This window comes from Akebia trifoliata, chromosome 6 (assembly GCF_017979445.1).
Source record: "Akebia trifoliata isolate Shusen 1 chromosome 6, ASM1797944v1, whole genome shotgun sequence".
NCBI lineage: Eukaryota > Viridiplantae > Streptophyta > Magnoliopsida > Ranunculales > Lardizabalaceae > Akebia > Akebia trifoliata.
The window spans coordinates 5,409,625-5,422,875 of record NC_141380.1 but is presented as its reverse complement, the minus strand read 5'-3'; the positions used below and the strand labels follow the sequence as shown (position 1 = coordinate 5,422,875).

General features: G+C 36.9%; 2 protein-coding genes across 2 annotated transcripts; one reads left to right on the top strand and one right to left on the bottom strand.

Moving 5' to 3' along the window:
* The first annotated feature begins 405 nt into the window (after positions 1 to 405).
* LOC147399834 (uncharacterized) lies at positions 406 to 3,604 on the top strand. The gene is made up of 4 exons (XM_086445354.1): positions 406 to 564; positions 2,170 to 2,339; positions 2,505 to 2,798; positions 2,888 to 3,604. Exons 2-4 carry the CDS (start codon positions 2,190 to 2,192, stop codon positions 3,512 to 3,514), a joined length of 1,071 nt encoding a protein of 356 aa, XP_086301480.1. The 5' UTR covers positions 406 to 564; positions 2,170 to 2,189; the 3' UTR covers positions 3,515 to 3,604.
* A 1,416-nt stretch (positions 3,605 to 5,020) lies between these two features.
* Positions 5,021 to 10,803, bottom strand: LOC147399833 (cytochrome B561, amino-terminal protein). The gene is made up of 7 exons (XM_086445353.1): positions 10,403 to 10,803; positions 9,864 to 9,919; positions 8,859 to 9,754; positions 8,196 to 8,394; positions 7,896 to 8,081; positions 7,085 to 7,461; positions 5,021 to 5,318 (listed from the first exon to the last, which is right to left on the bottom strand). Exons 1-7 carry the CDS (start codon positions 10,594 to 10,596, stop codon positions 5,178 to 5,180), a joined length of 2,049 nt encoding a protein of 682 aa, XP_086301479.1. The 5' UTR covers positions 10,597 to 10,803; the 3' UTR covers positions 5,021 to 5,177.
* Between the last annotated feature and the right edge of the window lie 2,448 nt (positions 10,804 to 13,251).

Here is a 13,251-nt window from a genome sequence, read left to right as displayed (position 1 = left end):
TTTAAAATACCTCTTTAGAAATGCCACATGTAATCCAAAGAAGAGGGTTTCTTCGAGATTTTGAAGTGGGATGACCGCTTCAAAGTTTTTTCCTACATTGAAATAAGAATTTCACAATTTTCGACACATGTTTGGTAAATCAGCGTAATTTAAATGTGTAGGTAAAAGTGACGATTTCTTTACCAAAATTTATAGTTGAAAATGAAAAGCTTTCAAGATTTTTTAACAAGAGATTGAAGCGAGGGGGGGATATGTCATTAGTTTGACAATGCAGGTGATTCTCATATATTCATCAAAACCCGGGGTGGGGGAGGGAATTAGTGAAAATTAAATGTTGGTACTTTGACCGTTGGCTTCAAACGTTGAAAGTAATGTCAAAATAGGCGTGTGTTGAACACGTCTGCCTTCTTCTTCACCAACTCTGATTATATTTGTTTATTTATTTTATAATTTCCTTCTCTAGAGTCTTTATTATTGCAGACGAATTGGAATTCTTTTATTATTTTTTGTCTGCTCTAAAGATCGTGTTTCAGGAGGAGCTCGGGTGCTAGAAGTTTTAGAGAGGTATCCAATCACCCACAAAATTTGTTCTTCTTGCTTTTATATCAGAGTTCATATTTGATTTCTCTCTTTTTAGATTAAAATCCCAAATTCTTTGATTTGATTCTTAATTTTTCTGGTTTCTCTTATAGTTTCGAATCAAAAGGGTCCATGAAGATTTGACGTTTGAGTTTGGGTTTTTTTTTTTTTCTTAAATTCCTTCTTTAATTGTGCTGTTGATCTTTAGTGATTATAGGGTTTGAATAGGAGAACTGGGGATCAATTTCGTGTACAATTCGAGTGTTGAGTTAAAAAGGTTAATCCTTTGAGATACTTGGTGTGTTATTTGTTCGAGGGATCGATGCTTAGGCAGACAAATATCTCAATATTTTATAATGCTTTCTAAGGGATTTGTATAATTGGGGTTATTTTTTGAAAAGATTTTGAAGCATTTAAGTTAATTTTCTACAATAACAGTTGGAATCTGGAACTTTTCAAGGTCTTCTAATTCTATGGTTTGCACTCTTCAATTTTTTTAATAAGCTTGTGTACCTTGGCTTCATGAATGATTTTTCTTTCAATGCTGAATTCTGGGATATTTATAATTCTACATGTCTAGGAGTATTTAATTTGTAGGATAGTGTTTGTTATGGTAATATTTGATTAAGAACGAAATAGACTATAAACTAAGAGAAAATGGCTGACAGGGTTTGGGTATGTTCAACAAAGACCAATTACAGAGAGCTAATTAGAAGAAAATTCAAGTTAAAGATCCTAAAGGAGTAAGAGGAAATCCTTATAGAACACAGATGGAGTAAGGAAAGCAGATATGGACGCTATCAATAATAGAAGACTTGGCTTTGGACAAAGTGAAATGGAGGAATATTTTTTTCTTAGCGTTAGTAGCTCCACCCACCCTTCGGGCAAGACTAATCCCATGGCCACACTCACTGCCCCCTCGGAAAGTCCTACGTGCAACTGGTTGAATCAAGGGTCAACTGGACCCGGAGGGTGGCACCAAGGAATTCATTGCTTCATGGAATTTCGAACACTTGACCTACCCTTCCTGAGAAGCTTATCAAATCTCGGCTTAACACTAGGCCAACCCCTTGGGATTGGAATGGAGGAACGTGGTTCTTGTAGCCAATGCCAAATCTTTAGGATAAGACTTTGTTGTTGTTATATTCTAAATTTTAGTCTTACTTGGTAAATATTAGATTAAGAATGCGTAGTACATTTATTGATAATTTTTTTGTGGATTTGAAGAAAAGTTGTACATTTATCCTGGGTATATCCTTTCTGGAATTAGGAGTACATTTCTTTTTTTTAATTTTTTGCAAAATTGAACACTTATTTTTGTTTTTCATACATTTGATGACATCCATCAAGGTCTAGTGTAAGCAACCTATTTAAGTATTAGGCTAACACATCTTTCTGATTCCCCCACTCCAATCGAATAAACTCGCGTGTATAATTTTTATTTATATATTACATTTGACCCAACTTTGATGGCGGTATTTCTTTTACAAGTGAATTGTGTTTATTTTTAAGGTTATCTAGATGATTTTCCTTCTCAAGATGCTAGGATTGCGAAGATGCTCTTGTTTACATCTACTTTCCTCTATGCAGATAAAGCCATTCTTGGAGAAATGGAATTTCTCTTTAAAGACATGAACAGGGAGCTGCCATCATCCGAGAGTCTTTTTGCTCATCAAGGCATTCAAGGATGTCCTTTCCTTAGGAACATTAACGAACCAACTAATTTCTCCTTCTCCTCACCAGTGAATTTCACAATGCCTGTTAGTTTTCTTTTCCCCCTTGTTTTGTAACTTCTTTTAATTTCATTGTGTACCATAATAACAACCAACATGATTTATATGGATCTTGCCATTCTCCCAACTTTCTGGGACATGTTGATATATTAGATGAAGCTGCTAAATCTGAACACGTCCTGCATTTTTTAGGTACGGGGAGCCAAGGGTCCGATTTTCGAAGATGGACCCAATTTTGATACGGCATTTAGGCTTTTTCATGGGCGTGATGGAGTGGTCCCACTCTCTGGAAGACCCTCCATGTGTTCTGAGGATTTGGAGCCTGAGCTCGTACGACCTCAGTTTAATCCTTTAGCAGCAAAGGCAGCCACCATTAGTCTCTCGTCATTTGGATTGGGAGGGCCCTTCAGCTTTGATTCCTTCTCCAAGAAGTTTAATAAACAAAAAAAGAAATCCAATTCCTCCAAGAAGGATTCTTCTTCACAGGTAGATGACCATTGTATCCATTAATTGAAGGGTGTATTGTGTCAATATTCTTGTGCTTTTGTCCTGACACATTCGTTTTGATCTTTCAGAGAGGAGATTCATCGCATGAGGTGTTGGGCAATGAGTGGATGAAAACTGGGAACTGCCCAATAGCAAAGTCCTACAGAGCAGTCAACAGTATCGTGCCATTGGTTGCAAAGGTTCTGCAGCCCCCACCAGGCATGAAATTCAAGTGCCCACCAGCAGTGGTCGCAGCTAGAGCAGCTTTGGCAAGGACAGCTCTCGTGAAGACCCTTCGTCCCCAAGTTCTTTCCACAAAGATGCTGGTGATCGGTATGTTGGGCATGGCAGCCAACGTCCCTCTTGGAATCTGGAGGGAGCACACAAAGAAGTTCTCGCCCTCTTGGTTTGTGGCGGTGCATGCAGCCGTGCCTTTCATAGCCATGCTTAGGAAATCCGTGATGATGCCTAAGACAGCTATGGCGATGACAATTGCTGCTTCAGTAATGGGACAGGTTATTGGGTCCAGGGCTGAGCGAATCAGACTGAAAACATTAGCTGCGGCGAGACAAGCAGAGATGATGACTTATGTTGCTGAGCCAAGTCAATTCCAGGTTGTTGGGGTTGAAACTGGGCATTGCAACCAGCTTGTGGAATGGGGCCCACTTCCGCTGAAAGCGACTGGACCCTCTTCTGCAGGTGATGTGTGTTGTTGACATGTAACAATGCTTGTGATCTAATAGTCCTGTTTTTGAGGTTGTAGCAGGTGTTTGTTTTGTTAAGAAAATGCAAGTTTAACTGCGTCATTAATTCAGCCAAACCCGATGAATTTTTAGGGGGTGGAGAATAAAAAATATTGAAATCTTGACAATTACATGACACTGTGACGTTAATTCTAACGTAATATCAATGTGTTGGGGTTTTACTGGATTATTTGGTATGGCTGAGCCATATTTCCTTCACTGCAAGTCTAAAGCTCTAATGGTGTACGCTCAATTTCAACTCCCCATAAATAATGAATAGGAACATATAACGAGAGCAAATATCACGAGCAATCTTGCAATGGATGAATAGATGATCCACAAACTCCCCATCTGCATAATATAAAGCAAATAGAAATTAGCAGTGAGACCATGACGAATGACTTGATCCATTGTTAGAACTCTATTCCAAATAGCCATCCAGATAAAGGAGGCTTCCGACCGGAATCTTGGCCCCCAAACTGATACAACTGGAATGAATCAGCAAGCGCTTCAAAGAAAGAATGATAGAGAGTTATCTAGTAGAGAAGACCCATCCCGGCACCCCACTCATACCCAACAATCATTACCTTCCAAATGGGACAAGTAATCATTGGAGACGGCTGAAGGTGTCAAAACCATGCAAGATTGTAACCATAATCATTATATTTAGTTCGGTTTTGGATCAGGTTTCAAAATAAATAGAATTGGAACTAGAACCACCAACAATCACTGGTACCCATTGATTCCAGTTCTCAAGACTTGAACGAGAAAAAAAGTATTTCAAAATATTATAAAAAAATTCATTTCAAAATTTTAACATATTATCAACAAAATTATTAACTTAGTTTTTTATACTAAAGATACAAGTTAATGATTTTTTTCAAAAATAAAATTTTATCTTTATAAAAAATAAAGATCAACTCTATATATGGGATCCCTACCAACATATATTTTCGGTAGCCATTGAATTTTGTGAGGTTCCTATGGCTAATGTGGTTGACTCCAACATCTACTAGCATTTGTCAAACCCGAGGTACTCTAAATTATCGGTAGCTAGTATCTTAGGAACAACCTGGAGGCCCCAAAAGAAAGGTATCAATCAAAGTGCGAACAACCATAAAACACCTAGAATGTCAGTGGAAGAGGCAAGCTCAGGAAAGGGCTGCCGAGGACTCGCTAAGGGTACACTAAGTCCTTGTTAAGGTACTATCTGGGGGCCTCAAAAAAGAAGGGTACCACAGTGAAGGCCACCAGAGTGGGCCACTGTGGCTGTCGTTTGCAGAGCGTGCTCGTGTGCTATCCCAAGCTTAACCTTCCACATTATTTCACCTAGATGCTTTTGTTTTATTGGCTAGCCTCTCACCACTCCCATGTAACTGAAATTTTTGACAACTCCGTCCACAATTCCTAATTGATACAATTTCAAGTAATGACACGGAATTTCTAAAAATGGAATTAAAAAACATTATAAACTCATCCTATCTCAAAAAGAACCCGAGGTGAAAACATTCTCAAGATAATATGCGGTTCAGTACACGAAAAAAATAGGGCAAATGCTGGCAGACACATACAACAACTCTCCAAAACTTCAATATTGACCTCTGAGCATCAAAGCCCTTTTCTAATGAAACATCCCTCAGTCTTCAATTGCTGAATCAAGAACTGGAAGGATGCTGAAAGCTGATGAACCAAGAAGCATGCCCCGGACTACCCCTCCATATCCCAGTTTTATTCTATGGCAGAGAAGTAAGATCGCATCCCACAGTGCTGTTCTTCCCTGGAAAAGCCACCAAAATGTTTGTCACTAAAAACTGACAAAAATCAGAAAACTATTGCATATCATTGCCAGTGTAGCATGTTTATTCTGAGTGCATGTGAGCTAAAAAGTAAAGCAGCAATAAAGCCAAGTGAGCATTGGTCCTATGAGCTTGGAAGCATATAGCCAAGTGAAGTTTCAGGTAAAAAAAACATCATTATAAAATGGTATATCTGCTCATGTCCTACATGACTAGACAGTGAACTGCTTCAAATCTTAGTTTTTTCTCTATGACTATCTACCTCAATTCATAGTAGGGCTTAAAATGGGTTGGATTTTATCCGAAATCCGAGTGATCCGAATCTGATTTTTAGTGGATTTGGTTTCTTCAAGTATATCCGAATTAAAATATGGGTCGGATATGGGTTCATGTCCCTTGATCGAGTCGAATGTGGGTCGGATACAGACCTAACCCTATATCCGAATGATATATTATTTTGTATGTTGTATGTTATATTTTTTAGTCTATCATTCATCAACAAATGAGTATTAGGTGTAGTGGTCAAAGCTTCTTTTCAAAAGGGGAGAGGCCTTGAGTTCAAATCACATTTTCTACTAAATTACTTTATAATGGTTTGAAATTATCTGACCCAACCGACCCGAATTAATTAATTCGGTCGGATCGGATCTGGATATGGGTTTAATGAAAGTAAAAAATCGGATATGGTTTGAACTAGTAGGATCCGAATTTGGACCCAAATTAAAAATCAGGATATGGATATGGGTAGACACGTATCTGACCCGAACCCGACCCATTTTAAGCCCTAATTCATAGCCTGGCTCATAAAGTTGATTCCTCGATAGTTGGTGCAACTCTCTATCTCATATGTTCATGCATATAGTTACAATGATACTATATAGTGAGCTATAATTTAGCAAAACTTAACAATGGTGGGCTTTATCAGTTTAATATGTCAGGGAGGGGATAATTAAGTTTTTTGTTTTAGAAATGCCACGCTTTCCCAAATATTTCATTTCTTTGATCTCTCATTTTAACCAAAAGCACAATAACTTCATGCAAAGTCTTCCCCCAATGCTCCACTCCTATGCCTAAAAACTAGGGAATATTTTTGCAGTTTTGCATAATCTACATTGCTATCTTATATAAGGCGTGTGAGTTATTGATGTATAGGTAATACTTCCCCATCTTCACATTTTAATCTTTTGTGTTCCTCTCATGAGACATAGAACAATAATCAATAGAATCAAACTTACCCTAGTACCAAGTTTCAGTACGCTTTTTATAATTAAAAATTCCCCAGCCCTAAACACAATCATACCATCCTTTCATATCAAATATTGAATATCCACCCTAGTCTTGAATCCTTAATTTCATATAAATGTCATGCAATTGACAACAAATTTGATAGGTAAAGGGTTAGTGGTTAGTAATGTGAAAGTGGGTTCAAGGGGGTTTGAACCTAGGACGTGGGAACAACACTCCTCATGTCTTAACAACTTAGCTAAGTTGATCCTTCAACAAAGAAAAATTCAACATTATATCGACAAACAAATACATACACCGTAGTACTTGAGATGAAATTTCTATTATATCCAATTTATTAAAAATATATATATATATAATATATATATATATATATATATGAATAAGCTATGTCATGAAATACAGTAGGAACCAAAATATGCCAATGATACAAGTAATATTAATGAAAGGGATAAGCCCAGGGATTCAGCAATAATGATCATCTAGAATGGATAGCACTAACCTGAAGAGAAAACTGCAGCTTCTTATCCCAATACAATGCAAAAAGTGGAGGGCTTTGCTTTCCAACAACCAGTACACAAGCTCCTGGATGAAGAATGGAGGGCACACCAGATATAATAGCCACATATTTTTCAGGAAACCTTTCTTTTGGAGGCAAAATTCCTAAAAATAAGGGGTTCTTGCTGGATTGCGTGCTCGCATATGATGTAGGATCCACATGTAGCATCCATTTGGGGTGTTCCAGAAAAGCACAGAATAGATACAACAAGAAGTGAGAATCAGTTGGAAGCTCAAGAGTCCACTTTTTGTTCACCTTGTCATACACCTCTCCACTTCCCAGATATTCATAATTCTTCAAGCACGTTCCCTCTGCAAGCTCTGTGAAAAGAAAAAAAAAAAAAATTAAATAATGGGTGTCTCATGGTTATACTAGTCATCACACGATATATCTTGACTCTTATAATGAGAGAAGGCAGAGTAGAAGTGGTTCGACACCAAAATTTGGATCTCACATTTAAACTTAATATAATCAGGGTCCTTTTGTCAAAACCCGAAAGAATTACAACCCATGACTCTATATTTACGTTGATTAGTTTTCAAAATTACAAAAATATCCTTTTTTATATATTATGTAATCTTCAAAAACCCATTAATTAACATTTTAAATTACAAATAAGCCATTCTGTGATACATGTGCTGTTGCACATGCCACCTTGTAGTTTCATTTTATGAGAACTGCCCCAAATTCTAGTGACAAGGGAAAAAATCTAGGCCAAAGGCACAGAGGAAGATAAGAAGAAAAGGAAGTTTACCCCGGATCCTTTGTATTGTGTAATCTGCTCGGACACTGCTTTGTGGTAGCAAACCCTTAACCCACTCTCCTTTCATCAATGCATGAAGCCTCAGGTGTTCAGAGATGGCATCTACACACTCTTGAATAAGAGGTATCAAAGAATTTTGCTGCAAGGGTTGCTGCAGATTGCTTAAAGGTAGCTTTGCTGTGACCATAAATAAGATGCATACTCATGAAAATACTGCAATACAGAATCATAAGCAATACAATGTAGCAACTTGAAAGATCAGCATATTAGAAGGGTACACGAGGAACTTACACACAGAAGCATCAAGAGCTTGCACAAGAGTAGTGCGCAGCTGATGAAGAAGCCCATCTTCATCCAAAGTAAATACTGGTTGCCATTCTTTTGTCCCATCTATTGGAGATACTGTAGCAGGAGCTACAGTACTGGGTGAATCACTTCCTACCTGATTGACACTAATTGAAATACCAAGTCTAGCAGCCGCTTGCATTACCTGCAAATATAAGAGTATTAAATGCTTCATGAAGAACCATAGTAATCAAAACAGATGGCCGAGATAGTCAGATTGAATTTCAGCACTTGGGATCTACTTGACCCATCAAAAGGTTAAGATCTTACATCGTAAGGGTATTTCCATAATTTCACTAGTAGTATGTAAAACCCTAGTTAGGTTTCCCTAGGGGTATATATTCGATGAAAGGGTGTAATCTGTAACTGCGATTTTTCTCTTCATAGTGGAACCAGTGTGATTAGTGGATGTACCTCAATTTTGAGGTAACCACGAAAAAAACTGTGTTTTGTGTGTGATTGCATCTTGCTTTATTTTCTTGGATCGATTTCTCTGCATAACACATGTACATGCATGATGTTGGCACACTACTCTTGTATGCTCTCAAATGTGTATCCCATATATCTTAAATCTTAAGATCCAAGATATCAGAGAAGATAACAACAAACCTGAATATGAGAGGTTTCGATCTTGTCAAGAAGTGGATTTAACAAAACCGAAGAAAACCATTGTCTGAGGCGGTCTCGCCACTGTTCGATCTGAGGGTAGATTCCCAAATTCTCGAGGGCTTCAATCAACTCTTCCATTGACATGGGTGGAGGAAGGTCACCTTCTCCTTTCTTTGGGGGTGTAGTGAACTTTTGGGATCCCGGAGACATCCTCACTGGCCTAAGTGGTGTACTCCTCGTAGTTCCAGAATTATTAGCTGAATTGGCAATTGTACCGGGACTGGTTATCCCAAAACTGTTAAGGGTGGCGGGAGGAGTCACTAGTTTTGATGCTGAGTCAGCAATTTTCTCATCTACGTCTGCCAAGAACCGTTCAAGCATTTCCTCTGTCATGATTTCTTTTCCAGCAGAGGATCTCTGCTTCGACCATGGAGTTGAGAGTACTTGATCTAAACCAGGTGAGGTCGGAACTGAGGGCCTCTGCAAAGAAGCTGATGGGACGAGGTACAGAGAAGATGGAGACGATGGAGATTTCGAAGGTGTATAGAAAGAACCCATCTTATTTCCCACATTGGTGTTTGGCTTCTCAGCACCCATTCGATATGAACGATTAGGACTAGAGACTGATTGGTGGAGTGGGACGAGGATATCCGAAGGCGAAGATGTAGAGTAGGGTCTGGACTTGGGGGGTTTCTTTGCAGACTCGGAATCAATCCTATCGGGTAGTTTCGGCTTTAATCCCAAAAGCCCAAGTTGTCGCTCTGTAAGATGTTTCTGCTTATTGACTCCTTCAGTAACATTTCTTGCTTTTCGCAAGTAGATGGCTCTCATGAAGGCTGATAGAGTCCCCATGAACACTAAACCCACCACCATTTGTGCAATCTTAGTAAGAAAATCTGAAACACAATAATAAGATCAACATAGATGACACTTAAATCACTTAAAAGGGGTTGAATTTGATCAAAGAGACATTGTTATTTAAGAGAGACAGAGAGAGAAGCTTACAAGCGATGGTGGGGGAAACATGTCTAAGTCTCAACCTATCCATGAACACGTCCTCCCTTCAACAAATCCAGGCATCAATTGTGTTAGTCTCCTGAAGTTCTAAAACTGACAAAATCAAAACCATATGAACCCTAAAAAATTTTTTTCGAATTTGTTGAGTTCTAAAGGAAAAAAGGAGATTGTTTGAAAAAAAATAAAAAATCTATTACTCTAACGCTGGTAAAAACCTAGTTCCCAATCAAACATTTGAAACAGAACATCCACAAACAAATTTAAGAATCCAAAACCCCTTTCGAACTAAAACCCTAGCTTCTCTAGCTCAAGTATATGAAGCAGAGCCTCTCAAACAATTTGAAAATTTTAAACATTGATCATTAAAACGCTTGTAAAAACCTAGCTCCCAATCAAACATGTGAAACAGAATATCCACAAACAAACACAACAATTCAAGAATTCAAAATTCCTTTTAAACTAAAACCCTAGCTTCTATAGCTCAAGAATTTGAAGCAGAACCACTCAAACAATCCACAAAACCTCACCTGGCAACAGTGCTGAGGAGGGCAAATGCAGAAGCAGTGGAGATCGACAAGATGCAGAGAAATGTGGATTTCGAAGGACGGATACTGTTGGCTGTTAGGGCAGCCGATAGGGCTGGGTTTTGATAAACAGAGAATTTCGAGGGTTTCAATGCAGGAGACCGCTTCTCTACCGTTCCTCTTCCTCCTCCTTCCATGGCAATAATTTAGGGTTCCTTCGATCAAATAGTGAAGACGAAGAGGGTCTCATCCGCCATTACCAAAGCCTGATGGTTGCTTCGAGTTGCATATGCTATCATTTGCTTTGGTGGCTCTTGACACGCCGGATTTATTTCCAGTTCAAAAGCTGTCTTTGGTGGCAATTGGAACTTGGAAGTGCCTTAAGGGCCTGTTTGGAAGATTAAATATGGGGTGAAAGTTGGCAACTCTCAAAAAATTGCTATTTTGAACTTCGAACGTTACTTGCAAACTCTGCAATTATTCAAGATAGCTGCAATTGGCACCCCAAATTTTACTTATTACCCCCCAATTAAAAATAAGTAAAAGTTGGAGACTTGCATCTCTCTTTTCTAGATTTCTATTTTTAGGTTAAGGATTTTACATGAACCTAATCCTAATCGTAAACAACTATTGAAATTGTTTAAATGAATGCTATAATGTTGATTATTAATTGGAGCCAAAATCTTTAAAATGTTTGAACAGTGTGTTTTAATCTTTAATTCAGGTGTGATAAATAATTTAATAAATTTTGGTGTAATAAGTAAAAGTTTGGGTGCTACTTACAACTCTCTTATTCAAAACTCATTTCTTAAGGAGTTAAATAACTATCTTCCTAAGAGGTAAGAGTTATAATCCCGAAAGAGAATTTTTTTTAGTAAATCTTTTTTTAATGAGACCAATAACTTGATGACGACGAGAATTAACTGAGAGTTGATGACTCATTGTAGAGCCTAGCTTTTGCTCTAATTTTTCCATCATCCCAAATAATAGGAGAAATCAACAGTTCTTTTTTCAATATCTTCTTCAACTTTGACTCAATTCTAAAGTGCAAGAATGTCAAAGACATAGTATGAATTTCTCTTATCTTTCTATATCTTATTCACTACACTTTGATTTAGGGTTTTAGAATTTTAATTGGTTTTTTGGTTTGATTATAAGTTATGGCATAATTAGAGTTGGTTGGGTCAAATTTTCTAACTTAAACTATACCCAATTTAATTAACTTACATCCTTGAGACAAATCTAATATAAAAATGCACAACTAAATATCATTTAGGTCATGCTTCGACTTGGGGTTAATGATCAAATTCATATATGGCCATTCAGGTTCGAGGTCTGTAAGTGCATAATTACACCTGGTGTCGTGGACCAATAAGAAAACATTCATGTGGCAACTACTATCTTGATAGATTGAATCAAGGCAAACATGTGTTAACTTTCCTATTTGTAAGAACCAACTCGACTGACAAGTGAGTTGGCCCGAGACCCTCACGTATCAATATTTTTTAGTATAGTAGATTTGACTGATGAGACGCGTGGTTTAAGGAGAGCACTCGACTGAAGATAACTCTGGCCGAGTGGTCATTCCTATGAAAGAAAGAGCATGGAAACTCCTAATTGGATCAGTGCAAATCAAAACAGAAGATCTTTCCAAAATCTTTTGAATTATGGTTACATGAAAGTTTAACAGATGATGAGATAAAATTAGGAAGAGGTTTGAGCGAATACATTGAGGATAGGATTGAAAAGTTTCATAATCAATAAGGATTTTGAAATTAAAGAAGGATATCTTGGCAAGGAAGGTTTCCTAAAGAATGAAGAAAATAATAAATCTTAAATAGGGAAGTCATGAGTCAGGACTCAAGTATAGAATCCTTGACTCGTTTTCCATCTCAAATTCTTTCTAATTCATACTAACTTAATCGTTGGAGGGTTTTAGAATAGAAACCCTTCCTAATTTTAACTATTAACATGAACTAGGGAAAGATCTTCATTGAAATTTGAGTCTGGAGATGAGGTAAATCTTTTTACCTACAAAGTCTAATTGGTTCGAGTATACAATAGTTAATATGGTCGAGAGATTGCACATTCTACATTAGTTTACTAATTAAAAATAGAAAAGTAACATTATATCTTAGGAAAATCAGAAGGGGTCACTGTGATTCTCATTGCGTTGATGTGATAGCCATAGATTGTTTCCTTGAGATACGAGTAAAAAGCATCTATAATTATGTGCACACCTTACATTAGAGATGTGAGAATCGCGATAAATCATAATGTCACCCCCAGCATTACTCTATATCTTATCCATATGGTTGACGATATCATATACTAATCTTAATGCAAATGATCTTACATTTTAATATATAATAATCAAAATATATTTTGCTATAATTTTATTTAAAAGAATGGAATTGTTCTTTAATTCAAAAAGTATTGCTTGTACTTTGTTATTAATGGTAAGAAATTGAATAACTTAATTAATGCAAAAGTTTTTTAATAAAAACTTTATATATATCAAAATATTTGATAATGGTACAAAAGCCATGCAAATTATGGATTAAAAGTAATAAGTTATTAATAATAATAATATTATTATTATTAGATATTTTTCACTAAAAGATGTTGCATTTTTATTTTTTATGAAGAAAAAAATATTGGAGATATGATGCATTTTTCACATCTATAAATAATTATTGTAAATGGCCTCATTGAGACATTTATAATTGCTCAATCTTTAGATAATATCTCTTATTATGATTGGAAGATATTTTTAGGGATTACGTGTAAAATGGATTAGACGGATTAAGAAAATCCCTTTTAAAAGAACTTCTATCTCGAACTAACTTTTC

Coding starts and splice junctions, on each gene's coding strand:
- LOC147399834 (XM_086445354.1), top strand. CDS start 2,190: ATGGAATTTCTCTTTAAAGACATGAACAGGGAGCTGCCATCATCCGAG. Junction 2,340..2,504: donor CAGTGAATTTCACAATGCCT/GTTAGTTTTCTT, acceptor TGCATTTTTTAG/GTACGGGGAGCCAAGGGTCC. Junction 2,799..2,887: donor AGAAGGATTCTTCTTCACAG/GTAGATGACCAT, acceptor TTGATCTTTCAG/AGAGGAGATTCATCGCATGA.
- LOC147399833 (XM_086445353.1), bottom strand. CDS start 10,596: ATGGAAGGAGGAGGAAGAGGAACGGTAGAGAAGCGGTCTCCTGCATTG. Junction 9,920..10,402: donor CTCCTCAGCACTGTTGCCAG/GTGAGGTTTTGT, acceptor GATTTGTTGAAG/GGAGGACGTGTTCATGGATA. Junction 7,462..7,895: donor CACAATACAAAGGATCCGGG/GTAAACTTCCTT, acceptor TTCTTTTCACAG/AGCTTGCAGAGGGAACGTGC.